The 26,524-nt window shown below is 49.3% G+C and overlaps 1 protein-coding gene across 1 annotated transcript in view; it reads left to right on the forward strand.

The window, feature by feature from the left end:
* Positions 1-26,524, forward strand: part of LOC147689151 (acyl-CoA dehydrogenase family member 11-like) — a 367,718-nt gene that overhangs the window by 38,500 nt on the left and 302,694 nt on the right. The window contains exon 2 of the mRNA XM_086942042.1: positions 25,551-25,650. Within this exon, the coding sequence (XP_086798168.1) occupies positions 25,551-25,650 (100 nt within the window). The remainder of the gene's footprint in view (positions 1-25,550; positions 25,651-26,524) is intronic.

The raw sequence follows: 26,524 nt of genomic DNA on the forward strand, positions 1-26,524 counted from the left end.
TGACGTCATCAAGAGGTATCCCGTGTCTCTGTTTGCCAAGACAGGGGAACTCGAAGGCATCGGGCGTTTTCCCTGACGCCGCTGGGTTCAAAAACCCGGTCCTTCAATGGGCCTCTTCTCAAAAAGGCTCAGCTCAAAATTATTATGAAAAGGTGGGCGAGCGAGTAAGTGAAGGGATGGCTGGATGAATTAGTGAAAGGAGCGACCCTTGACCTTCCTCGTAGGTCGCTCCCCCCCGCTGCAGCTCCGCCATCACCCTGCTGTCTCCTGCTGCCGCCGGTGTATCGAGGCCCTCCACCACCCGCAGGCTCCACCTGCGCCTCATCTCTGGTGGCCAGTGGTGGCCTTAGGTACGCTTCGCTTGCTGCATGTTGCTTTGTGCCTGCTTTGTAACTGTCTGTGCCCCCTGCGCCCTGCTCGCCACTCTGATTCTGTGCCCCCTTTTATTCGGTACCCCTCGCCGTTCTTTGTACCCCTGTGCTGACTTGTGCCTCTGTGCCCCTTGATTTTGTCCTCTTTTTCTCTTCTGTGCCCCGGGCCGGTCTCCTGTCACCCGTCCCCGCCGCTGCCTCCCCTGCGGCCCGCCCCCTCCGCGCCAATTCATTCACCTGTCACTCGCCTCCCACCTCCCACCTCCCAGCTGCTCCTCCCTCCCCCACCTCCCCATATATGGCAGCCGCTGCGCGGCCACGCCACTGGTGCGCCGAAGGCGCGCCTAAGGCAAGTCCGTCTGCGCCCGTCCGCCTGGACCGCGCCCAGCACCAGAACCCCTGGCCCCCGCACCAGCCACGAAGACCGCCTCCATTAGGACCCCAGCACCCTCATCGCTCTCAACCCAGGAAGAACCCACACCTGCTGCAAGGCCGCCACGAAGCACCCCCACGGCCCCTTCACCTACCGGAACTGCAGCTTCTCCTGCTTCGAAAGCGCCAAAATGCCTGCCACGCCGGAATCCAACCAGCTTAGATGCATCCTGATCAACACCCGCTCCGCACACAAACACGCCGTCGAACTCTGGGACCTACTCGACACCACATCACCGGACGTCACCTTCCTGACCGAGACCTTGATGAACAAAACCTCCTCGCCAGACATCGCCATAGCCATCCCAGACGGGTACAAGATCACCCGCAGAGACTGCACCAACAGGGCTGGAGGAGGAATCGCCATTGTCCACAAAAACACCATCAGGGTATCAACAAACACCAACGACACCCTCAGCACCGCTGAACAAATGCACTTCCACATCCACATGGACCCCAAGACCACTCTAAGAGGCACCCTCGTCTACAGAACACCAGGACCCCGGCCCCAATTCTGCGACTCCATCGCCGACCTCATCAGCACGCACGCGCTGACCTCCACCGACTACATCCTCTTCGGAGACCTGAACTTTCACCTGGAGAACAAAAACGAGAGCAACTCCTCCACCCTGATCGACAATCCCCACCAACCCAGATGAAGGTGCACTCACCCTCGAACGCTGGATGAACGACTGCGCCAACACCGTCGCCCCGCTGAAAAACCCCACCAGCAGAAACACCAGCAGAAGAGTCAGCTGGTTCACCCCGGAACTCCTCGACTCAAAACGCACCTGCCGGAAACTGGGAAACATATGGCACAGCGACAAGACGCCAGACAGCCGCACTGTGCCCACAAAGATGCCGTCCGCAACCACCACGACCTCATCAGGACTGCAAAAAGAACCTCCTTCACAAACCGCCTTGACAACAACGCACAAAAAAGCAAGGAACTCTTCACCATCGTGAAGGAACTCTCCAACCCCAGCTCCAACGCCAACGACATCCCACCATCGCAAGCCCTGTGCGACTCCTTCGCCACCTTCTTTCATCGGAAGTTCACCAACATCCATGACAGCTTCAGACCCCGGATGACCCCTGCCGACCACACCGCACCAAACCCCCCACATCCCACCACCCACGTAACCCTGACAACCTGGGCCAACGTGAGCATCAAGGACACAATCAAGACCATGGGAACAATCCACTCCGGTTCCCCATCCGACCCTCTCCCGCACCGCATCTTCAACAGAGCCAGCAATTCCATCGCACCCCACCTGCACAAAATCATCAACCTCTCCTTCGAGACCGCCACCTTCCCTGAGAACAGGAAGCACGCAGAGATCAATGCCCTACTGAAGAAACCCAAGGCGGATATGAGCGACCTCAAGAACTTCCGTCCCATCTCCCTGCTTCCGTTCCCAGCAAAGGTAATCGAGAAGATAGTAAACACCCAGCTCACCCGTTACCTCGAAGACAACAACATCCTGGACCCGTCCCAATCAGGTTTCCACAGCAACCACAGCACCGAGACCGCCCTCATAACCGCAACAGACGACATCAGGATCCTACTAGACAACTGCGAGACGGCGGCCCTCATCCTCCTGGACCTCTCCGCCGCCTTCGACACCGTCTGCCATCACACACTACGCACACGCCTCCATGATGCAGGGATCCGAGACAAGGCCCTGGACTGGACCACCTCCTTCCTCTCCGGCAGAACTCAGAGAGTTCACCTCCCTCCGTTCCGATCTGATGCCTCCGAGATCATCTGCGGCGTCCCTCAAGGATCTTCCCTCAGCCGGAAGCTGTTCAACGTCTACATGGCTCCACTAGCACGCATCGCCCGACAGCATGACTCAACATAATCTCCTACGCCGACGACACTCAGCTGATCCTCTCCCTCACCAAGGACCCCCGCACCGCCAAATCCAGCCTCCACCAGGGAATGAAGGCCGTCGCAGACTGGATGGAGGACAGCCGCCTCAAACTGAACAAAGACAAGACGGAAATCCTCATCCTCGGGTCCAACCCTTCCGCATGGGAGGACTCTTAGTGGCCCACGTCACTGGGGTCCCCCCCAGCCCCCACCGACCACGCACGCAACCTGGGAGTCATCCTCGACTCGAAACTCTCCATGACCAAACAAGTCAACGCGGTCTCCTCCACCTGTTTCAACACCCTCCGCATGCTCCGCAAGATCTACAGATGGATTCCGACAAACACGAGGAAAACCGTCACCCAGGCCCTAGTCAGCAGCAGACTTGACTACGGAAACACCCTCTATGCCGGAGCATCATCCAAGCTCATCAGCAGATTACGGAGAATCCAGAATGCCTCTGCACGCTTTATCCTCGACATCCCGCGCTGCGACCACATCACCCCCCCACCTGAGGAAACTGCACTGGCTCTCTGTCGACAAAAGAATCTCCTTCAAGCTCCTGATCCACGCACACAAGGCACTCCACAAAACCGGCCCAGCCTATCTCAACAGTCGACTCTCCGCCTACGTACCCAACAGGAAACTCCGCTCTGCCGACCACGCCCTGGCCACGGTCCCACGCATCCGGAGAACTACTTCCGGAGGCAGATCCTTCTCCCATCTCGCCGCCAGGACCTGGAACACCCTCCCCCTCTATCTGCGACAAACCGAAGACCTGCTGACCTTCAGGAGACAACGCGAGGCCAGGCTCTTCGACCAATAGCAGCAGTAATCCCCACCCCCCAGTGCCTTGGAACCCTCACGGGTATGTAGTGCACTTTACAAGTTATATGATTGATTGAAGGGTGAATGGATTAATGAAATATTGAATAGATGGATAATGAGAGAGGATGGATGGATTGATGAGTGAATGGAAAGATGGAAGAGAGAAAAGGTAAATAGCTGGATGTATGGGTGAAAGGGTATCTGGATGGGTAAAAGGGTAAATGGATGAGTGAAAAGGTGGATGATGAGTGAGTGGGTGGATGGATGAGTAAAATGATGGGTGGATTGATGAATTGATAAGTGCAAGGGTGGATGGATGGATGAGTGAAAGGGTGGATGTAAGGAAGGATGAGTGAGTGAAAGGGAGGGTAGATGGACAAAAGGATGAATAGATGAGTGAAGGAGTGAAGGAGTGAAAGGATAAATGGATGAGAGAAAGGATGGATGAGTGATAGGGTCAATGGATGGATTCATGAGTGGATGAGTAGATTGAAGGGTGGGTGGATGGATGGAAGGAAGGATTGCTAAGTAAAAGGGTCGATGGAGTGAGAAAGGGAGGATGGATGGATGACTTTAAGGGTGGATGGGTGGAAAGATGAGTGACTGGGTGGATGGATGAGTAAGTGAAATGATGGCTGGATGGGTGAAAGGATAAATGGCTGGATGGATGAGTGAATGGATGGATGGGTAGAAGAGTGGATGGATGAGTGTACAGATGGATAGGGGAAAGGGTGGATGGATGGATAATGGATGGATGAGTGAAAGGATGGATGAAGGGATGGATGAGTGAAATGACAGATGGAAGGATACATGATTGATAGGTTTGCAAATAGTTGAATATGTTTGGATATGGCTAGACTTACTTATATACTATTGCGCGACCTCTGATGTGTCTGTAAAACGTTTCCAATTGTCCTGAAGTTTTCTCCTGAATTTTGACCTCCTGTCCTGAATTTGGGTCCTGAATTTTGACCCTTTGTCCCGAATTTTTACAATTACCGTCCTGAATTTGCACCAATGCCAGTTGGTCACCCTATGGGGAACTCGGTTAAATTTCCTGCGTGGTCTGAAGGTCCTGTGTTTTTGCGCAAATCCCTTAATCTTTATGAAGCTGTAAACGAAAAATGTATCTGATTATGCATAATATGACGTCGCTCATGTAAAGTGCTGCAATGCCCACGGGCCAAGTTGGCACTATTAAAAAACTGGAAGAAATGGGCCTTATGTTTACTATGATTAAATACGAGGCCATGTTTCATATTTTTTGTTAAATAATTTCAAGACTAAATGGATGTATCACACTTTTTAATACTGCAACATACTTGGGAGCTCGGAAGTAGGAATGAGACACGTAATCATGTCTGACAGGTCAAAGGCAAGGAAGACCAGGGAAACTTCTGTTACGTCTTTCCTCTCAGAGACAGGAAGGGGATCCTGTGCTATCAACTGTGGTAGATTCAATCTGAGAGTAAGCCAGGTACCAGAAAGAAATGTAAATGTGTGACATTTGTTAATTAGCAAATCTAAAGGCTGCATGGATCAGGATACAGCTTCAATGTATTGAGAAATTTGAGGCTTACTGGTGAAAAATATGTATATTCACAGGAAATGTGCCACCACCAGCTGAGTTATGGAGTGTTTTTTTCGTGCAACACAAAAAAAGTCTAAAAAAGAGCTTGAGAAAATCTGATTGCGTATTAATATTATTAAGATTATTAAGATACATTTTGAAATTACTTGTTTGATCTGAACTCTAAACTATTTTGCAGCAACTGTTCATTGTGAGGAATGCATTTTTAAAATAAAAGTGAAAAAAGTGCTGTTGGATGGCCAGCACAGACCGAATTATAGCGCTTTTTTTCTTTACTTTCAGCCATGCAGCACAGTAGCCTTGTTGCTGGAGAACATGGCTGAAAAATTGCTTTTAAGGACAGCTATCCTTGTCGCCCTGTGCGACTCCTTCGCCACCTTCTTTCATCGGAAGTTCACCAACATCCATGACGGCTTCAGACCCCGGATGACCCCTGCCGACCACACCGCACCAAACCCCCCACATCCCACCACCCACGTAACCCTGACAACCTGGGCCAACGTGAGCATCAAGGACACAATCAAGACCATGGGAACAATCCACTCCGGTTCCCCATCCGACCCTCTCCCGCACCGCATCTTCAACAGAGCCAGCAATTCCATCGCACCCCACCTGCACAAAATCATCAACCTCTCCTTCGAGACCGCCACCTTCCCTGAGAACAGGAATCACGCAGAGATCAATGCCCTACTGAAGAAACCCAAGGCAGATATGAGCGACCTCAAGAACTTCCGTCCCATCTCCCTGCTTCCGTTCCCAGCAAAGGTAATCGAGAAGATAGTAAACACCCAGCTCACCCGTTACCTCGAAGACAACAACATCCTGGACCCGTCCCAATCAGGTTTCCACAGCAACCACAGCACCGAGACCGCCCTCATAACCGCAACAGACGACATCAGGATCCTACTAGACAACTGCGAGACGGCGGCCCTCATCCTCCTGGACCTCTCCGCCGCCTTCGACACCGTCTGCCATCACACACTACGCACACGCCTCCATGATGCAGGGATCCGAGACAAGGCCCTGGACTGGACCACCTCCTTCCTCTCCGGCAGAACTCAGAGAGTTCACCTCCCTCCGTTCCGATCTGATGCCTCCGAGATCATCTGCGGCGTCCCTCAAGGATCTTCCCTCAGCCGGAAGCTGTTCAACGTCTACATGGCTCCACTAGCACGCATCGCCCGACAGCATGACTCAACATAATCTCCTACGCCGACGACACTCAGCTGATCCTCTCCCTCACCAAGGACCCCCGCACCGCCAAATCCAGCCTCCACCAGGGAATGAAGGCCGTCGCAGACTGGATGGAGGACAGCCGCCTCAAACTGAACAAAGACAAGACGGAAATCCTCATCCTCGGGTCCAACCCTTCCGCATGGGAGGACTCTTAGTGGCCCACGTCACTGGGGTCCCCCCCAGCCCCCACCGACCACGCACGCAACCTGGGAGTCATCCTCGACTCGAAACTCTCCATGACCAAACAAGTCAACGCGGTCTCCTCCACCTGTTTCAACACCCTCCGCATGCTCCGCAAGATCTACAGATGGATTCCGACAAACACGAGGAAAACCGTCACCCAGGCCCTAGTCAGCAGCAGACTTGACTACGGAAACACCCTCTATGCCGGAGCATCATCCAAGCTCATCAGCAGATTACAGAGAATCCAGAATGCCTCTGCACGCTTTATCCTCGACATCCCGCGCTGCGACCACATCACCCCCCCACCTGAGGAAACTGCACTGGCTCTCTGTCGACAAAAGAATCTCCTTCAAGCTCCTGATCCACGCACACAAGGCACTCCACAAAACCGGCCCAGCCTATCTCAACAGTCGACTCTCCGCCTACGTACCCAACAGGAAACTCCGCTCTGCCGACCACGCCCTGGCCACGGTCCCACGCATCCGGAGAACTACTTCCGGAGGCAGATCCTTCTCCCATCTCGCCGCCAGGACCTGGAACACCCTCCCCCTCTATCTGCGACAAACCGAAGACCTGCTGACCTTCAGGAGACAACGCGAGGCCAGGCTCTTCGACCAATAGCAGCAGTAATCCCCACCCCCCAGTGCCTTGGAACCCTCACGGGTATGTAGTGCACTTTACAAGTTATATGATTGATTGAAGGGTGAATGGATTAATGAAATATTGAATAGATGGATAATGAGAGAGGATGGATGGATTGATGAGTGAATGGAAAGATGGAAGAGAGAAAAGGTAAATAGCTGGATGTATGGGTGAAAGGGTATCTGGATGGGTAAAAGGGTAAATGGATGAGTGAAAAGGTGGATGATGAGTGAGTGGGTGGATGGATGAGTAAAATGATGGGTGGATTGATGAACTGATAAGTGCAAGGGTGGATGGATGGATGAGTGAAAGGGTGGATGTAAGGAAGGATGAGTGAGTGAAAGGGAGGGTAGATGGACAAAAGGATGAATAGATGAGTGAAGGAGTGAAGGAGTGAAAGGATAAATGGATGAGAGAAAGGATGGATGAGTGATAGGGTCAATGGATGGATTCATGAGTGGATGAGTAGATTGAAGGGTGGGTGGATGGATGGAAGGAAGGATTGCTAAGTAAAAGGGTCGATGGAGTGAGAAAGGGAGGATGGATGGATGACTTTAAGGGTGGATGGGTGGAAAGATGAGTGACTGGGTGGATGGATGAGTAAGTGAAATGATGGCTGGATGGGTGAAAGGATAAATGGCTGGATGGATGAGTGAACGGATGGATGGGTAGAAGAGTGGATGGATGAGTGTACAGATGGATAGGGGAAAGGGTGGATGGATGGATAATGGATGGATGAGTGAAAGGATGGATGAAGGGATGGATGAGTGAAATGACAGATGGAAGGATACATGATTGATAGGTTTGCAAATAGTTGAATATGTTTGGATATGGCTAGACTTACTTATATACTATTGCGCGACCTCTGATGTGTCTGTAAAACGTTTCCAATTGTCCTGAAGTTTTCTCCTGAATTTTGACCTCCTGTCCTGAATTTGGGTCCTGAATTTTGACCCTTTGTCCCGAATTTTTACAATTACCGTCCTGAATTTGCACCAATGCCAGTTGGTCACCCTATGGGGAACTCGGTTAAATTTCCTGCGTGGTCTGAAGGTCCTGTGTTTTTGCGCAAATCCCTTAATCTTTATGAAGCTGTAAACGAAAAATGAATCTGATTATGCATAATATGACGTCGCTCATGTAAAGTGCTGCAATGCCCACGGGCCAAGTTGGCACTATTAAAAAACTGGAAGAAATGGGCCTTATGTTTACTATGATTAAATACGAGGCCATGTTTCATATTTTTTGTTAAATAATTTCAAGACTAAATGGATGTATCACACTTTTTAATACTGCAACATACTTGGGAGCTCGGAAGTAGGAATGAGACACGTAATCATGTCTGACAGGTCAAAGGCAAGGAAGACCAGGGAAACTTCTGTTACGTCTTTCCTCTCAGAGACAGGAAGGGGATCCTGTGCTATCAACTGTGGTAGATTCAATCTGAGAGTAAGCCAGGTACCAGAAAGAAATGTAAATGTGTGACATTTGTTAATTAGCAAATCTAAAGGCTGCATGGATCAGGATACAGCTTCAATGTATTGAGAAATTTGAGGCTTACTGGTGAAAAATATGTATATTCACAGGAAATGTGCCACCACCAGCTGAGTTATGGAGTGTTTTTTTCGTGCAACACAAAAAAAGTCTAAAAAAGAGCTTGAGAAAATCTGATTGCGTATTAATATTATTAAGATTATTAAGATACATTTTGAAATTACTTGTTTGATCTGAACTCTAAACTATTTTGCAGCAACTGTTCATTGTGAGGAATGCATTTTTAAAATAAAAGTGAAAAAAGTGCTGTTGGATGGCCAGCACAGACCGAATTATAGCGCTTTTTTTCTTTACTTTCAGCCATGCAGCACAGTAGCCTTGTTGCTGGAGAACATGGCTGAAAAATTGCTTTTAAGGACAGCTATCAGTGTTGTCAATGTTATTTTACGCATGTACAGCAGAGTGGCTGCTGTGCATTATGCATGAGAGTTATACAAAAAAAGAACTGACATGGAGCTCTGCCACATCATAGTACTTTTTTAGACTTTTAACTGCGCTGCTGTACAATATGTAAAAAGAAAATATTGAGAATGTCAATAGCTCTTGTGGGTGAGGCCATGTGGCTTTACCAATGCTTGTTAGTCTACTTCAACTGCTAAGTTTTAAGGGAATCTGTGGAACACTCAATTGTCCCTAACCCATGTAAGGCATCTAGCCTGGGGCGCAGTTATTCAGGGTAGTCTTCTTGAGCCTCAATGAAATCAGCTGATGGTCTGGGGCCTCCAATCGGTCCCTACAGTGGGGGGCATAGACCTGCAACATAACTGACTCTTCTCCATCCTCACAGGCTTTTTAGCATCACTAGCCTGTCAGAAATGTTTGACAGTCACAGTGGAGTTTATGGTTTATGTCACTGGCTTCTTGGCTCAGGTAATGTAGTGCTGAGAGGGCTGGGCGATCCTGGTCGATGAGTTTTAGGACAAGAAAAGCTTGTTTTCAGGTTGTAAATAGCAGTGCTCACACACTCCTGATATTTATGGTACTTGAAATACTGTATTCAATCAAATATTAAAGACATCAGAAATGTACAACAAGAATATTTGAACACATATTTTGACAGGCAGAGAGCTTTGACTATTTGTGAACTAGAAAGCAAGAGAAAACATTTAAAAAGCAGGGTATTTCAGATGTTTCTGTTCACTCTATACTTCTGCAGTTCTGTTGCATCATCACAAATTCGAAAGCACAAGTCAAATTAGTTTGGCTGGATCTTCAGTCTGTATTTCAGTCAGGTTCGCTTGCTTGATATGTAAAACTCCCCCCCCCCACTACCCCCAACTTTTACGCGTCACCATTTGAAAAAGTCTCCAGCCGCCCCTGGTTCACATCCCTAATGCATGACTCTGCTATCTAGTACTTGCTCCACATTCAAATTTTTACTACATCGTTTAGGTGGATAGCCGTTCAACATCGGTCCTATATACAAGCATGCCACACATGGTTTTACAAATGCTCTTCTAACTAATTTACGCAAAACAAAAAAAAAACTTGTGCAGAAGTGTGGTGTAAATGATCACGACTACTATCACCTGAAGGGGGTCCCAGTGTGGATAGCCCGCACGTGGGCCAGAGAGGGGCCTACCACCACCACCATTACCCATTATCCTAGTTATGAGTTCCCTTACATTCAACAGCGTTTGTGTATCTCCAATTCGTATCAGTCCCCTGGGCTCCCTGGGGGGTGCAGTGGGTTGTTATATTCAGCGCTTCAGTGCTGGGTCCCTTGTCGCAGCCCTTCTGCCTCACTGCTTGTGCCCACTGGCTTCTCCCATGTCACCATCTCCTCCCTCCATTGTTCTGCTATTGGGCGCCTCCTCGTCCCTTGGCCTCTTCCCAGCTCAGTACTCTGGCTTATGCCCCAACCCACGCGATGACATCTTTGTTCCAGGTTTCAAACTGCAGCCCCCTCGCTGACTTCCATTCCATTGCTATTCTGCGCTTAGCGAGTCCCAGAGCGAGATCTATCAATCTGTTCCCAAATTTACACTTCGGTGGCCTGGGAAAAAGGCCCCATAAGCATGCCTGTGCCATGGGGACCGACACCCTGCCTAATGCGCTTTTAATCTTACCCAACGCAGCCCCCCAAAATGTGAGCACAAGTACTGACAGTCCCAGATCATGTGTCCAAGTCTGCGTTTGGGTGTGCACATCTCTGACATTGTCAGATCTCCCCCCATCCCCCCACAGGTCACATTAAGTCGATGCGGCGTTATGTAGGACGTGTTTGTATAGTTAAACTGAATGTACTTTAGACACGTGTTTCGAGAGATCTTTTTAGGATACTACTATGTTTTACGCCTCTCTGCGTCAGTGAGTTCTCTGCTCACTACTTCTTCCCACTTTACCCGTAGCCCACTCAAGGGGCCGAGGGACGCTGATAGTAGAATGGCATAGAACCCTTTCCCTAGGTGGCCTACTGTGCCGAGGCTGAATAAGGCAAGTATCACAGGGTGCGTCTCTAGTTCTTCCCTCCCTCTGTCCCACAGTTGTACAAATGTGCGTGTCAGGTCCTCGTACTGCAAAAATTGACCTGGGGGAAGCCCGCAGCTATTAACTCTTCAAATGGGATACATTTCTTATCTAGGTAGCAATCTCGACATTATCCAGTTCTCGTCTGACCTGCGTGCTAATTGTTGGCTTGTGAATACTGTCTGAGGGTCGCCATGCGGTAACCTCGATAGAAGTAACACAGGTGTGTGTTTAGGGGATTGCTGCATTTTACTCTGGCGCCATTTCCAGGCCTGTAAGGCCTTGTGTTGTAATAATAAATAGTATTAGGTAGGCATTGTTGATATAAGCAGTTTCGCCATCACAAGGCTGGGACGAGATTCCGGGTTCGCTAGTCAAGTGCCTTCCTTGTTCACTCCCTCTACTGATCGCGCCAACCACTGTAATTGAGCAGCCAGCATATAAAATTCAATGTTCGGTACACCTAGTCCTCCCTCCGACATAGGGTGTTGTAGAGTCCTCAGGGACACCCTCTGGTGCCCATCCCTCCACACCAGATCTCGTAAAAGGGTATTCAGTGGGTGGAACCACCTGCTCGGCATCCGGACCAGGTGGTTTACAAAAAAAATACAGCAACTGGGGCAACATGACCATTTTGGATAGGGTAATCTTGTTCATGATGGGCAGTTGTAGTGTACGCTAAAAGTAAGCACAGGAACGAAGCGAGCGCATCCCCCTGCCCAGGATCCCTTCCTTCAAATCATCTAAGAAGTGAAAGACATGTATACCTAGGTACTTAAATGTATTCTGATCCAAGAGTATGTCAGCCATCAAGGCCTCAGATATGACTTGGCGTTCTTGACCATAAGGCCCGCGAAAAGCACAAAGCCGTCCAGGATTTGCATAGCCGATGACTGCCCATGACTGCCTCTGCCAGATAGATCAGCAAGTCGTCTGTATATAGAAAGACCTGATGCTGTCGCCCCTAGTGGTTACCCTAACTCGTTGCCTCCCAGACGGATCCTCTACGTGTGTGGCTCTATCGCTTTAGCAAACAGGAGGGCAGAGAGGGGTCCTCAGGAGTTCCTGTAGAGCCCGGGGATCGTTCTGCCCATTTTAACCCTTGCTGTGGGTGAAGCATAGAAGAGCAGCACCCTCCCTCCACACCCGGTCCTCCCATCCCTCCCCCTCCCCCGGCCCATGTGTAGCATCACCTCAAAAGGTACTCCCAACTAACTGTGACAAAAGCTTTTTCTAAGTTGATTGACAGTACCGCTGCATGCTGTTTGGTTGGAGCTTCCGCATGGTAGAGGATGGAGTAAAGTCTGCAGAGGTTATAGGAAGTACTACGACAGGGGATGAACCCATTCTGATCGGGGTGAATTAGGGATCTCATGTGCGGAAGTAGCGTACCCGCCAGCATCAAACTAAATTTTTTTTAAGTCTAAATTAAACATGGAGCGAGGTCTGTAATCCATCACTCCAGCATCTGGTTTCTTGGTCTTTGGGAGAGTGGTCACTAGTGCAGTTTGAGTGGAATGGGCAATTCCCCGTGCTCATACGCCTCTGCGTAAAACCTAATGTAATTGGGGTGCTAGTGTGTCAGCAAAATGTTGGTAGAATTCCGCCAGGAGGCCGTCTGGCCCCAGGGTTTTGCTTGGTGCCAATGCCAAGATGACTGCTTTGATTTCCTGCAAATTTATTGGGTCTCCCAACTCCTCCCGCACCTCGGCTTCCACGGAGTGGCAGAGGGCCCAGAAAACCTCTAATGTTGGGCAGGGGGGCCCCAGCCGGAGCTGTGTACAGTCTCATAATATGCTAGGAAGGAGTAATTGATTGCATCTGGTTCATGCCCTATATCTCCCACGTCCGACCTAAGTCTAGGGGCGTAACAAACTCCCCCACGGTGCGGGGGGTCCTACTCGCTTCAGTAAATGAAGGGGTCCCGGCCCCCTCAGCTCTTCAGTAGAGAGCTGTGGGAGAGAGGCTTGCACTAAAGCACGTCCCTCTGTCTCTAAAGAAGGTGCAGGCTGTCTGCAGCCTGCTCTGAGCCCCTCCCACTGACTGAAGAGAAACAAAGTAACAATTTACATTGTTTCTCTTCAGTCAGAGAGGCCAGGCCCTGAAAAAGGATGGGGGTGGGGGCCCGAGAGAGCAGGAGGCAGCAGAGCTCACAGGAGAAAGGATGGGGGTGGGGCCCCCAGAGAGCAGGAGGCAACAAAGAGCAGCACTCACAGTCACAGGAGAAAGGATGGGTGTGGGGGCCCCATAGAGCAGGAGGCAGCAAAGAGCAGAGCTCACAGGAGAAAAGATGGGGCGAGGGCACCAGAGAGCAGGAGGCAGCAAAGAGCAGAGCTCACAGGAGAAAGGATGGGGGTGGGGGCCCAGAAACAGCATTCCCCACAGGGCTCTGCTCCTCTGAGAAGAGACTAGGACAAGGATGGGTGGGGGCCCCAGAGACAGCATGCTCCTGGGCAATGCTCATATGAGAAGGATTGAGGCAGCAAAATGGTGCCCTCAGGTAAGCACTCTTGTTAGAACGCACCATGGGCGTCTGTAAGGGGAGGGCAAGGGGGGGCACTTGCTCCCCTCCCCCCTGGATCGCCAGTGCATCTGGTGTGGGCCCAGTCAGGACCTGCCCTAGTCCATCATGCTTTTGAAATGGTGCCATTGTTCCAGGTGGCAGCCCCCTCCATTGGGTGGGAAGGGTGCAAGGGGGTGGCCAAGAACGGTGCAAGGCGTAGGGTGAAAAGGGTGCAAGGAAGAGGGGAGAAGGGTGCGAGGCGGAGGGGAAAAGGGTGCAAGGCAGAGGGGAAAAGGGTGCAAGGCAGAGGGGAAAAGGGTGCAAGGCAGAGGGGAGAAGGGTGCAAGGCAGAGAAGAAAAGGCTGCAAGGTAGAGAAGGGTGCAAGGCGGAGGGGAAAAGGGTGCAAGGCAGAGGGGAGAAGGATGCAACAGGGGGGGGAGAAGGGTGAAAGGTGAGGTGGGAAGGGTGCAAGGCAGAGGGGAGAAGAGTGCAATGGGGAGGGGGAGAAAGGTGCAAGGCAGAGGGGAGAAGGATGCAACGGGGGGAGAAGGGTGAAAGGCAGAGGTGAGAAGGGTGCAAGGCAGAGGGGAGAAGAGTGCAATGGGGAGGGGGAGAAAGGTGCAAGGCAGAGTGGAGAAGGGTGCAAGGCAGAGTGAAGAAGGGTGCAAGGCAGAGTGAAGAAGGGTGCAAGGCAGAGTGGAGAATGGTGCAAGGCAGAGTGGAGACGGGTGCAAGGCAGAGGGGAGAAGGGTGAAAGGCAGAGGGGAGAAGGGTGAAAGGCAGAGGGGAGAAGGGTGAAAGGCAGAGGGGAGAAGGGTGAAAGGCAGAGAGGAGAAGGGTGCAAGGTAGAGAAGGGTGCAAGGCGAAGGAGAGAAGGGTGCAAGGCGGAGGGGAGAAGGGTGCAAGGCAGAGGGGAGAAGGGTGCAAGGCAGAGGGGAGAAGGGTGCAAGGCGGAGGGTAGAAGGGTGCAAGGCAGAGAGGAGAAGGGTGCAAGGTGGAGAGGAGAAGAGTGCAAGGCAGAGGCGAGAAGGGTGAAACGGGGAGGGGGAGAAGGGTGCAAGGCAGAGGGGAGAAGGTGCAACGGGGAGGGGGAGAAGGGTGCAAGGCAGAGTGGAGAAGGGTGCAAGGCAGAGTGGAGAAGGGTGCAAGGCAGAGTGGAGAAGGGTGCAAGGCAGGGGGAGAAGGGTGCAAGGCAGAGGGGAGAAGGGTGAAAGGCAGAGGGAAGAAGGGTGAAAGGCAGAGAGGAGAAGGTTGCAAGGTAGAGAAGGGTGCAAGGTGAAGGGGAGAAGGGTGCAAGGTGGAGGGGAGAAGGGTGCAAGGCAGAGGGGAGAAGGGTGGAAGGCTGAGAGGAGAAGGGTGCAAGGTGGAGAGGAGAAGAGTGCAAGGCAAAGGGAAAAATGGTGCAACGGGGAGGGGGAGAAGGGTGCAAGGCAGAGGGGAGAAGGGTGCAAGGTGGAGAGGAGAAGGGTGCAAGGCAGAGGGGAGAAAGGTGCAAGGCAGAGGGGAGAAGGGTGCAAGGCAGAGGGGAGAAGGGTGCAAGGCAGAGGGGAGAAGGGTGCAAGGGGGAGGGGGAGAAGGGTGCAAGGGGGATGGTGATGAAGTTAAAAAATTGCCTCCCCTCTGCGGACGCCCATGGAACGCCACTACGTTGTGAGAGACAGTGGGAGAGAGTGGAGAGAGAGAGAGTGGAGAGAGTGGAGAGAGAGAGACAGTGGAAAGATCGGAGAGAAAGAAGAGAGAGAGTAGAGAGAGAGAGAGAGAGTAGAGAGAGTGGAGAGAGAGAGAGAGAGAGAGAGAGAGAGAGAGAGAGAGAGTGGAGAGAGAGAGTGGAGAGAGAGAGTGGAGAGAGAGAGAGAGTGGAGAGAGAGAGTGGAGAGAGAGAGTGGAGAGAGAGTGGAGAGAGAGAGTGGAGAGAGAGAGAGGAGAGAGAGAGAGTGGAGAGAGAGGAGAGAGAGGGAGAGAGAGAGAGTGGAGAGAGAGAGTGGAGAGAGTGGAGAGAGATGGAGAGCAGAGAGAGAGTAGAGAGAGAGAGTAGAGAGAGAGAGAGTAGAGAGAGAGTGGAAAGAGAGAGAGAGGAGAGACAGAGTGGAGAGAGAGAGTGGAGAGAGAGAGTGGAAAGAGAGAGAGAGAGAGAGAGTGGAGAGAGAGAGAGAGAGTGTAGAGAGAGTGGAGAGAGAGTAGAGAGAGAGAGTGGAAAGAGATTGGAGGGAGAGTGGAGGAGAGAGGAGAGAGAGAGAGAGTAGAGAGAGAGATAGAAGGGAGAGAGGGTGGAGAGAGAGAGTGGAGAGATAGTAGAGAGAGAGTAGACAGTGGAGGGAGATAGTGGAGGGAGATAATGAATGGAGAGAGGGTAGAGAGAGAGTAGAGAGAGAGAGTAGAGAGATAGTAGAGAGAGAGTGGAGGGAGACAGTGGAGGGAGACAATGGAGAGAGAGAGTGGAGAGAGGGTGGAGAGAGTAGAGAGACAGTGGAGGGAGACAGTGGAGGGAGACAATGGAGAGAGAGTGGAGAGAGAGAGAGAATGACTGACTGGGAGAGAGTGGAGAGAGAGAGAGAGAGAGATTGGAGAGAGAGTAGAGAGTAGAGAGTAGAGAGTAATGAGAGAATAGAGAGTAGAGAGAGAGTGGAGGGAGACAGTGGAGGGAGACAATGGAGAGAGAGTGGAGAGAGGGTGGAGAGGGAGAGTGGAGAGAGAGTAGAGAGACAGTGGAGGGAGACAGTGGAGGGAGACAATGGAGAGAGAGTGGAGAGAGAGTGGAGAGAGAGAATGACTGACTGGGAGAGAGTGGAGAGAGAGAGACTGACTGGGGGAGAGAGAGACTGACTGGGGGAGAGAGAGAGTGACTGGGAGAGAGAAACTCACTGACAGAGAGAGAAACTGACAGAGAGAGTAACTGACAGAGAGAGAGAGAGACTGACTGACAGAGACAGAGACTGACAGAGAGAGACAGAGACTGACAGAGAAAGAGAGACTGACCGACAGAGAGAGAGAGACTGATGGAGAGAGTCACTGACTGACTGAGAGAGACTGACTGAGAGAGGGACTGACTGAGAAAGAGACTCACAGAGAGAGACTGACTGACAGAGAGAGAGACTGACAGAGCGAGTCACTGACAGAGAGAGAGAGAGAGAGACTGGCTGAGAGAGACTGGCTGACTGCGAGAGAGAGAATGACTGACTGAGATACTGACAGAGGGAGAGAGAGACTGTCTGGAAGACTGACTGTGAGAGAGAGAGACTAAGAGAGAGAGAGGCTGAGAGAGAGACTGAAAGAGTCTGACAGAGAGGGACTGACAGGGAGATAGACTGACTGAGAGAGAGAGGGACTGAGAGAGAGAGGGACTGAGAGAGAGAGGGACTGAGAGAGAGAGGGACTGAGAGAGAGAGGGACTGACCGAGAGGGACTGACAGAGAGAGGGACTGACAGACTAAGAGAGAGAGACTGACTGACTAAGAGAGAGACTGACTGATTGAGAGACTGACTGATTGAGAGATAGACTAACTGATTGAGAGACTGATAGAGAGAGACTGACAGAGAGAGAGAGAGACTTTTACTCTGACAGAGAGAGAGACTGACTGAGAGAGAGAATAGGAGAGAGATAGAGACTGACACAGAGAGACTGACTGACAGACAGAGAGAGAGAGAGAGAGACTGACAGAGAGAGACTGACTGACTGACAAAGAGAGAGACTGACTAAGAGAGAGAGACTGGCTGACAGAGAGAGAGAGAGACTGACTGACTGAGAGAAACTGACAGAGACTGACTGACAGAAACGGAGAGACTGACTGACAGAAAGAAAGAAAGAGACTGACTGACTGAGAGAGACTGACTGACTGAGAGAGAGAGACTGACAGAAAGAGATTGATAGAGAGACTGACAGAGAGAGACTAAGAGAGAGACTGACAGACAGAGGGACTGACAGACAGAGGGACTGACAGACAGAGGGACTGACAGGGAGAGAGACTGACAGAGAGAGACCGACTGACTGACAGACTGACAGAGAGAGAGAGAGACTGACTGACTGACTGACTGAGAGAGACTGACTGAATGAGAGAGACTGAATGATAGAGAGAGATAGAATGACTGACTGAGAGAGAGAGAATGACTGACTGAAAGAGAGAGGCTGACTGACAGAGAGAGAGCGAGAGAGAGAGAGATAGACCGACTGTGATGAATTGGGGTCAAATTGTGTATGAAGCTATGCAATACCTCTTAAGATTGCTATTGTCTACTAATAAGGATGTATTATCAAAATGTGCTCTTTGTAGTTACATCTGCTTTTGAAATACTGCATTGTCGCATTGTCTAATGTTTTAAAACTGAAACGAGAAGGACGAACGAGTGGATGCACTTTTGTTAAAACTGAACGATGATTGGGCCCGATGTATATCATGACAGGAGTCTGCATCAGGAAACCCCCTAACATTGGGCAAACTTCCCCGGCCTACTGATGGCAGGGACCCTGTAATGAATGGACCACCACCTATGAAAGCCTGCTGGCAGACTAAGCCCAACCTTTAATTCCACCATCCAGTGTTACTTATCACGGCTGCATTGGTGACGGTGGCGTAACAATAGCCCCGCATCCCCTGCAGTATGGCGGGTCGCTGGCCTGAGAGATCTAGACTGGCATGGAGAATGGGGGAGCCCTCCATTTAGTTTGCAGGGGGGCCCCCCTCAAGTTTCGCTACGCCACTGGATCTCAGCTGCCCCTCTGTGCAGTGACCCACAATTCCGAGAGCTGGCATCTCAGAGGAGCCCTCCTACATCCCGGGGAAAGGCCCAGTTACATACAGCAGTCCTGAAAGTGGCCCAATCTTCACTGCTAGCCGCTTCGCCCTGACAGGAACAATGTGTGCCGAGGGTGCGCAGCCGTTCTCTCCCATACTGAATTCTCTGTCTTGGGTCCCTGGACCGACAGTCAGCAGAGCAGGCTCCAGTCGCCTCCGGGATGCTGATGGGCGCAGATGGGCTTGCTTTTGGCACGTCTGCTGCACAGCCGCACATCGTCTTCGCTTTTAAGCATAAGAGACTAGAGCACTCACCTCCCTAAAATGGCGACGCTCTGTCTCGATCGAGTTGGGAAAAACAAACCTGCTCGGGAAAGCCCGCCCCCTCCTCCCCCGGAAACATAGATTCAAATGCGACACAACAATAAGTTTAAAAACAGAAACACAGCATTTTTGAAACGTGAGCTAAAACAGGGAGGTATGCAGTCACAGTTAGTAGGAGTAATCCGTAGGATGCCGTTTTTTCTATGAAATGAAACAACACATGGGACCTGACACTCACCCAGCAAACAACTGTCTCCTAACTCTCCCTTAGCAAATTAACTATAAAGGCTGTGTGTACTTCGAGGGTAATGGGCACCTAGGTCAGTGAAAAGATATTCAGCACTGCACACCAACTGGATGTTCGTGGAGTGCTGTTTTTTCCTATTCCTGCATAGGTACTCTGCACCTGATGGGCTGTATGGTGATATATGTGGCACAGAAACATTTTATAGCATTTGGAAATCGTGCAGTGTAGTAAAATTACATTTTAGGTTTGTAGAAAGCACATGGGGTAAAGTGTTAAGTGTACTTTTCCTGGCCAGCATGGCATTCAGGAAATGTCTAAATACCCTCGATAGGGACTCTGTAAAACACCTCCAGCTACTTTAATAGTTCCTTGGTAACTCCCTTTTGTTGGGAAATGAAGGGAGCACAAACCCTGAACATGTGCAGGGATGGCCTCACTGTGTTGAATCTATCTGAATAGCCTAGACTCCAACTCCTCAATTCTTTCAAGTGTGACTGTCTTGCACTTCCTGTATCCGACATACACCTTCCCCTCTGTCTGGTCAAATACGAGGGTGATAAATGTGCTCTGTTCTTCTCCAGTGCACACCTCACAATGCAGAGAGCGCAGCCATTGGACGAGTGAGCTGTTATATGGGTGTGATTTTATACCCTGTGTCTGATTTCCACCTGCTCCTACTTTATGGTATTTTGCATGTGAAACGTGGCTGTTTTGCAGCTATTTGAAATTTGCAAATCCTGGGGCTTATTAATGAGCCCCTTGCGGCGTTAGTGTGTCACGTTGCGTGACGCACAGGGTGCGCAACCTGCTGCATGATATTTACAAGCCCACATAAAGGCCCCCTGCATGGTTTTACGTGTGTTTGTAAATATCGCCCCTTTTCACGCAACACTTTGTTAGGGGCGTGGCATGGGTGTTGCCATGTCCACTGATGCATTTCCAGATTTACAAGCAATTGTAAGCCTGGAAATGCGTGAGAATGCTATACCATCCCAGGTGGGGCGTAGCGAGGCGCAACGAGGAGAAAAGGTTTAATTTCTCCTCGTTTTTCCTCTTTCAATGCGTGCTGCATTCTACAGCACGCATTGGAAGAGGAAATCACCTGAAATACTTGTTTTTGCACAGGAAGGGGCCCCTTCCTGCACAAAAACAATCTCCCCATGACGCAGGCATCCTTGCACCATGGTGCAAGGGTGCCTGCGCCGGCGCATGGCAGCAGATTGTGCTCCAGCGCTGGGAAAAGCACAGAGATGTGACATATTGTTGTAAATATGTCACATCCCTGTTTCCTCGAAACTAACGCAGCACAGCAAAATGACTAGCAGCACCGCGCTGCGATAGTCTCTCCTAAATAGGGCACTGTATCTTAGGGATTCGTAAATGCTGGTTGAGTTTTCATTATTGTAGCCTAATGCTATTTAACAAATCCTCCTTCTCAGCCCTTTAGTACATCTTAATGGACATTTTTGTGGTCCCAAATCAGTTTGTGAACAAGTTGTGACTCGTAAATGAGGGTCTTGAATCCTTAGGACTAAATAGATCTTCTTCCAAACCAAAGAACATTTAAAGATGGACTTATTTCAACTCTTCTATCTAGTATTGCTCTTAGAGCCTCACAAAAGTTGTTTCAGTACAAGCTCATGACCCAGTGCTGAAACACCAGTGAGGGAAAATGTGTTCTTCCACATGTGCTCATTGACTGTAAAGTCCTATTCATTGCACAGGCTACGGTGTGACGATGGCATAAATGCCCTCGGTCATCTTTGCAACCGTATGCCAATGTTTTGTGCCTGTAAGATGTGATAGTAGTCCTCTCCTTCTCTGTGGCACCTATTGGCCCATCTCTCTGCTCAATGGAGACATCAAGAACTTAGTGGGGGTACTGGCGACTCGTCTTTGGACGATGAACCCGACCCTTATTCACCACTATCAAGTGGGGTTTGTTACCGGGCGCTCATTGCACAACCATCCCTGCATGCTGGTCCATGCGCTGTGCTGCGCTAGGGACCTTCCTGAAGGGCCCCTCTCCCCTGACACTGAGCAGGTGTTCAATAGGATTGAGTGGGGTTACCTCTTCACAGTAGTTCAGCCTCAGTGAGGACTTTATAGCTAAGGTCCAGTGGCTTTACAATGCCCCTCCGCCCGGGTCAACTGCGGGCATCTATCCGCTCAGCGGTGGAGGGAGCAACAGGGCTGCCATTGTTACCCTTTCTCTTTCTCCTGGCCATGGAACCCTTGGTGGTAGCCCTCCGTCAGTCACTAAGGTTAGTGGGCATTCCTACCCCTGGGGTGTTGACTTGTATCTATAAGCGGATGATGTCCTACTCATGCTCTCGGATCCCACCCCCCGCAGGTCGCTCCCTGCTCTTTTGGCCACCATCTCCAATTTCACAGCGCTCTTCAGCTACAGGATTAAGTGGGGCAAGAGCAGGGCCCTGACTATCTCGTGGGTGTTCACCATGCATATGTATCCACCTCATGTCAATTGAAGCCCTCATGTCTCAAATACCTGGGGATCTACATCAATCAGTGCCTGGGCCACATGGTGGCAGATAACCTTGACCCATTGCTGGAATGCAAACGACTGGACTAAGCAAAGTGGTTCCACCTCACCATCTTACTGTGGGGCAGGATTTAGGCTGGAAAGATGGTGACCCTGGCACCCTTCACCTATGTCTTGGACATGCTTGTCCTGCTCGTGCCCCTTTCACACCTGCGCTCAGAGGGTAGGGGCATCAGGTCCTTAGTTTGGGGATGTTTTTGGCCCAGGCTGGACAGGATCCAGCTCATAGTCCACCATTCGTGTGGTGGATTGGGTCTCCACTCTAAGATGTATGCCCTGGGCTTGCACATGGTGCAACTCACCTATATGCTTTCACATACCCCGTACCCTCCGCTATAGTACTTAATTGAGTGAACCCTCCTGGAGTATCCTGGGGGGGTGAAGGGGAAGGGCTGCAGACCATCTACCGGTACGATGCCTGTGCCCCCAGCTCCGGAAACCTGATGCTCCAGCCCATGGCCAAATCCTGGTCACATACCCATCGCCTGCTCTTGGTGGATGCCTGTCTACAAGTATAAATGTCTCTGTGGGGTAACATCCACCTCTGCATCATTGGTGAGGTACTTGAATGGGGAGTATAACAAGCAGCGAGAATCTTTACCCTCCATCATGAATACGCCCAAGGTACCATCAAGCTCTTCGAAGCACTACCGCAGGCGTTTGGCCTCCCACGTAGTCAATACTGGTGGTACCTATAGTTGTGTCACTGTTTTGCCTGTCTTCTGGGCTCCTGGCCCTGGGCTCCCTCACCAGTGGTCTTCTACTTGAAGATGTGGGGTCACCCTTTTTGGGAGTGATGTACAACTTCTACGACCTCTTGACCCAACACTTGCAATCCATTCCCCTGCTGGACAACCTACACACCAAATTGCAGGTTTACCTCCAGGTGGAGTACGAACCAGAGGCCTGGGCCAAGCTATTGGCAGCCCTGGACAATAGAGCCAGGGACGCCTGGCTGAAGTTATGTCTCTTTAAATCGCTCCAAGACTGGTACTGGATCCCGATGAAGCTACGAATGGGGCAGCTGTTACCACACTCCGATTGCTGATGCTGCAAAGCTACCCATTGTGACTTGGTTCACATCCTCTGTGACTGCTCCACCGTCCGGCCCATTTGCGAGGCAGTTGGCACCACGCTCAGCTAGGCTCTGGCGATCCCACTACCGCCGACTCAACCCATGATTCTTCTCCATGATTTCACAGAATAGCCGACCTTGTCTCACTGCGAGCGTTGGCTGCTTTATCCACCTCTGGCAGCAGCTAGATACGCCATTCTCCGGCACTGATGATCCCCTACACATGATGAATGGCTCACTGCCATGTACCAGACAGCCTCAAACGACCTGGTCATTTATAACCTATAAGGCAACTTTGGGATTTTCCTTTGCACTGGAGCGCCATTTCTTCAAGAAGTCAGGAGTTGAGTGCCCTACATTGGCTGCAAAGCGGGTGGCCCTGCCAGGTTATTGGGGTTCCCTGAGCTTTGACGCTGCTTCTCTGGACCTATTATTGAAACATGCCATGCTGCTGTCCTGGCTCCCGGCTCCTCCCTTCAGGAAATTCAGAACTGGATATGTAAGATAACCTTAAGTCTAGAGTCCAGAAGAGCTATGTTTTCTGGCTCCCCCAAACACAGCCAAGGGAACTTTCCACTGATTGGACTAATAGACTTAGGGACACAGGTCTTACAACTAAAATGATCACCTCAGCCAAATCCCTTGGATTAAGACTGGGAAAACTATTCCACCTTTACTTCCACATCCAAGAAACTGCCAGAAATTCAAGATTCCTTTATTATTGTACTATAAGTGTTCTGTAAATAGCTTTGCCCCCACTGATATCTTGCACCACTGTACTATCTTTAAAGCACTCGCCCCACTTGTGCCCAGGGATTTGACACACAGGATCAAGAACTAAAATGATGAACTAACTAACTAACGCTGCCTCATTCATTGTGACTTTCAATTTCATTCTGATGGATCTGTGGCACTTTTTTTTGGGTAACACATTTTGCCACAGTTTTGCAATGTGTTTCCTGAAAATAGCATATTTAATTTTTTCCCTTTAATTGGTAGTCAGTGAATTACTTTGGTAGAACGTAAGATCAGGTTGTCCCTTTCAGGATTAAGTCTTGTGATCTTCATAGTGTAGCTGATGTTATCAGTAAGTTTTGAACTTTCTGAGCATGTTGCTGGCTTAACGACTACCTATTGTACCCAGGCAACAGTCTTCCAATGAATCAAGCACTCACAAAGCCAGTGGATCTTGCCTAGCTAAATTAAAAAATAACATATGTAAAATGTTCACAAGGAGTTCTGGCAGAGCGGATGAGGGGGAGTAGGAGTAAAGCAGAACAAGAGGAAGAAAGCAGCATACAAGAGGGAAAGTCGCACACAAGGGAGAGAGCTTTACAGAGCACTGGTGCGTTTGACGGGGAGAAATGCAAAGGTGATTGAGCAGCACACAAGGGAGAGAACAACTTGGAACAGGTGTGAGAAGCACACAAGGGCGAGAGCTGTAAAAACATGCACTCTCATAGAGAGCTTGGCAACAAAAAAAGTACTTTCCTAAAAGTGAAAAATGGAAGGATCAAGTCAGCCAATCAAAAGGAATTTAAAGAGGCTATGCTCCAAAGGAGGAACAAACACAAGAAGAGGAACGCAAGTCATTGAATAAGATGTGGGCAAAACCTAATAGTAGGCAAAGTGTGCGGCCATAAATCCCACTGTAAGTTCATTTATTTAAAGCTCACCAATGGTATATCACAAACAGACAGATTGTACTGTCCGGTGGGGGACACTTGAAAATCAATATGAGGCAGTCCTATTACAATTATGCTGCTTATCATTCTATTGGGGAAACACTTTCAGTCCAAGTGCCTGATTAATCCCAATGTCCGTGCCAGGTACTTGTTTTGTTAGATGGCAATGAGCATATTGCTGTGCTTAAGTTGTAATAAAGTGAGAGCGGTGCCCAGGGCTCTACTCTGGACTCTTTATCTCACAAAAACGCTCAAGGGTCAGAGCTATAATGACCATGTAAAAGACCGATTGTAGCACAGATTTTCACTATTGGTAAGTGCCTATCTAGCAAGTAGTTCCTTGTGCGCCACGGTCGAGGATGTGACCCATAAACACCCCCTGATATTGATTAAAAAGTCACTGAAACAAATATCACAAAAAGTTGACCCCCACCAAGGTTTGTATACAAGTATTTGATTATCAAATTTCTATATTTCACAGGTGTTGTTGATATTCAGACAGAAACTTCCCACAAATAAAAATTTCAAAAAAAGTTGATTGAAGATTTTTCCAATTTTCTTTATTCAATTTCTCAATTAAAAATAACAGAATTGCTTGTTGCCAACGCGTTTCATCACATCCGTGACTTCTTCAGGGCTGTAAGCAATTATATAAAAAACATACATATTACAATACAATACAAAATACATTTCTTTACAATAAACAATTGTTAAAAACACGCACATAGCACCTGTCATTTCATATACTGTTTTGAAGATCAGTAAAGAACTCTTATAATCATTGTTCAGAACTTTTGAATATCTTATACCGGTCAGAATTTTAGGGAAGTTTAAGTCACCATTGTTGAAAGAATGTCTTGACATATAAATCGAGGTAGGCTACTCTGGCCGCTTTAATCCACTATCTGAGACTCCCTGCTAGTTTCTCACTCTTGCAGGTTCCTATTTCCCTTTGTGACATGTTTCTGTGTTTATTTTTCCCCGTTTTCCGTATTGTGTTTTTTTTTCTCTTGCTCTCCTCAATAGCTGGTGCTGAAAAATAAGTGCAGGCCCCTAAAAATGAGTCAGTGGTCCCCACCGGCAACCACGGCTGAAATTAAGCACTGGCCTATTGTGAGGTCCAGGAATGACCTAACTTAATTCTGTGCTATTTAACATCCAATGCTCTCTCATCTAAACATGCTCTCCTTGGGCAAACATATTCTTGATTTAATATATAGTTTGTATTCTTTTTCCGTAGATGTGGACAATCCAACCCAACATTTCACCTGCAGAAGGGGCCTAAGCAGTATGTACTTCGAAAAAAACCTCCTGGTCTCCTCCTGCCTGGAACCCACCAGGTAAAGCAAAGTTTTATGTAGAACCTTGAAATTCCTCATTCTGTTACAGGCCCTTCTAATAATAAAAGGAAATAAAAATGAAGGACTGCTGCGCCACACCTCTCCCTTAGGTATAGATATACTATTCCTAACTTCCTATATATATACTTGGAGTTAGGAATAGTAAATATATGCTTACCTAATATGTACGTACCTTTACAAGATTGTGGTGGTTGACATTGAAGTTTTAAATGTTGTCCTGTCAAAATAATATTCACAAATTGTGGTAGAATACCGACCACAAAGGTGTGCCACTTGGATAAGAGATTGAGGTGAAGGGATTTGTTTTAAGAAGAGTTTAGGGTACTCTTTTTCTGCACAGGGAAATTTAAAAGGTCAGAGTTAATCAATAATGCTGTCATTTCTAAAAGCACCAGTCTTCAATTTGATAGAATCCATTTCCAATATGCATGTATGTATGTAATCTATATTTGTTTTGTTTCAGAACTGTATTGTGAATTATTATACATTTGTTAATTCGCATAATTCAGTTAAACTTACAGTAAGCGAATGGGGACACATCTGGGGGGATAACAACGAGAACAGTGAGCAGTAAAAAGTGAAAGACAGTTGGAAGACATACCCCTGATTCCATATCAAAATGTACTATTAATTATTACCTCATTGTTGATGGTATTGTGTGCGTGTGATGGAGTCCCATAGCTTTGCTGGCACTGTACATCTGATACTTGCATTTGAATGATTGCTGCAATCTCTGAAAATAAAAAATAAAAGTTTTTAAAAAGTGCAAATGTCTGCAGTTACCCATGATTTCATCCCCCTATCTCACAGTTCTTGCTGGCGATGCAGACTCTTTGTTATGAAGTGAGTGGTG

The sequence above is a fragment of the Lissotriton vulgaris genome, chromosome 10 (assembly GCF_964263255.1).
Source record: "Lissotriton vulgaris chromosome 10, aLisVul1.2, whole genome shotgun sequence".
In the NCBI taxonomy this organism is placed as follows: Eukaryota; Metazoa; Chordata; class Amphibia; order Caudata; family Salamandridae; genus Lissotriton; species Lissotriton vulgaris.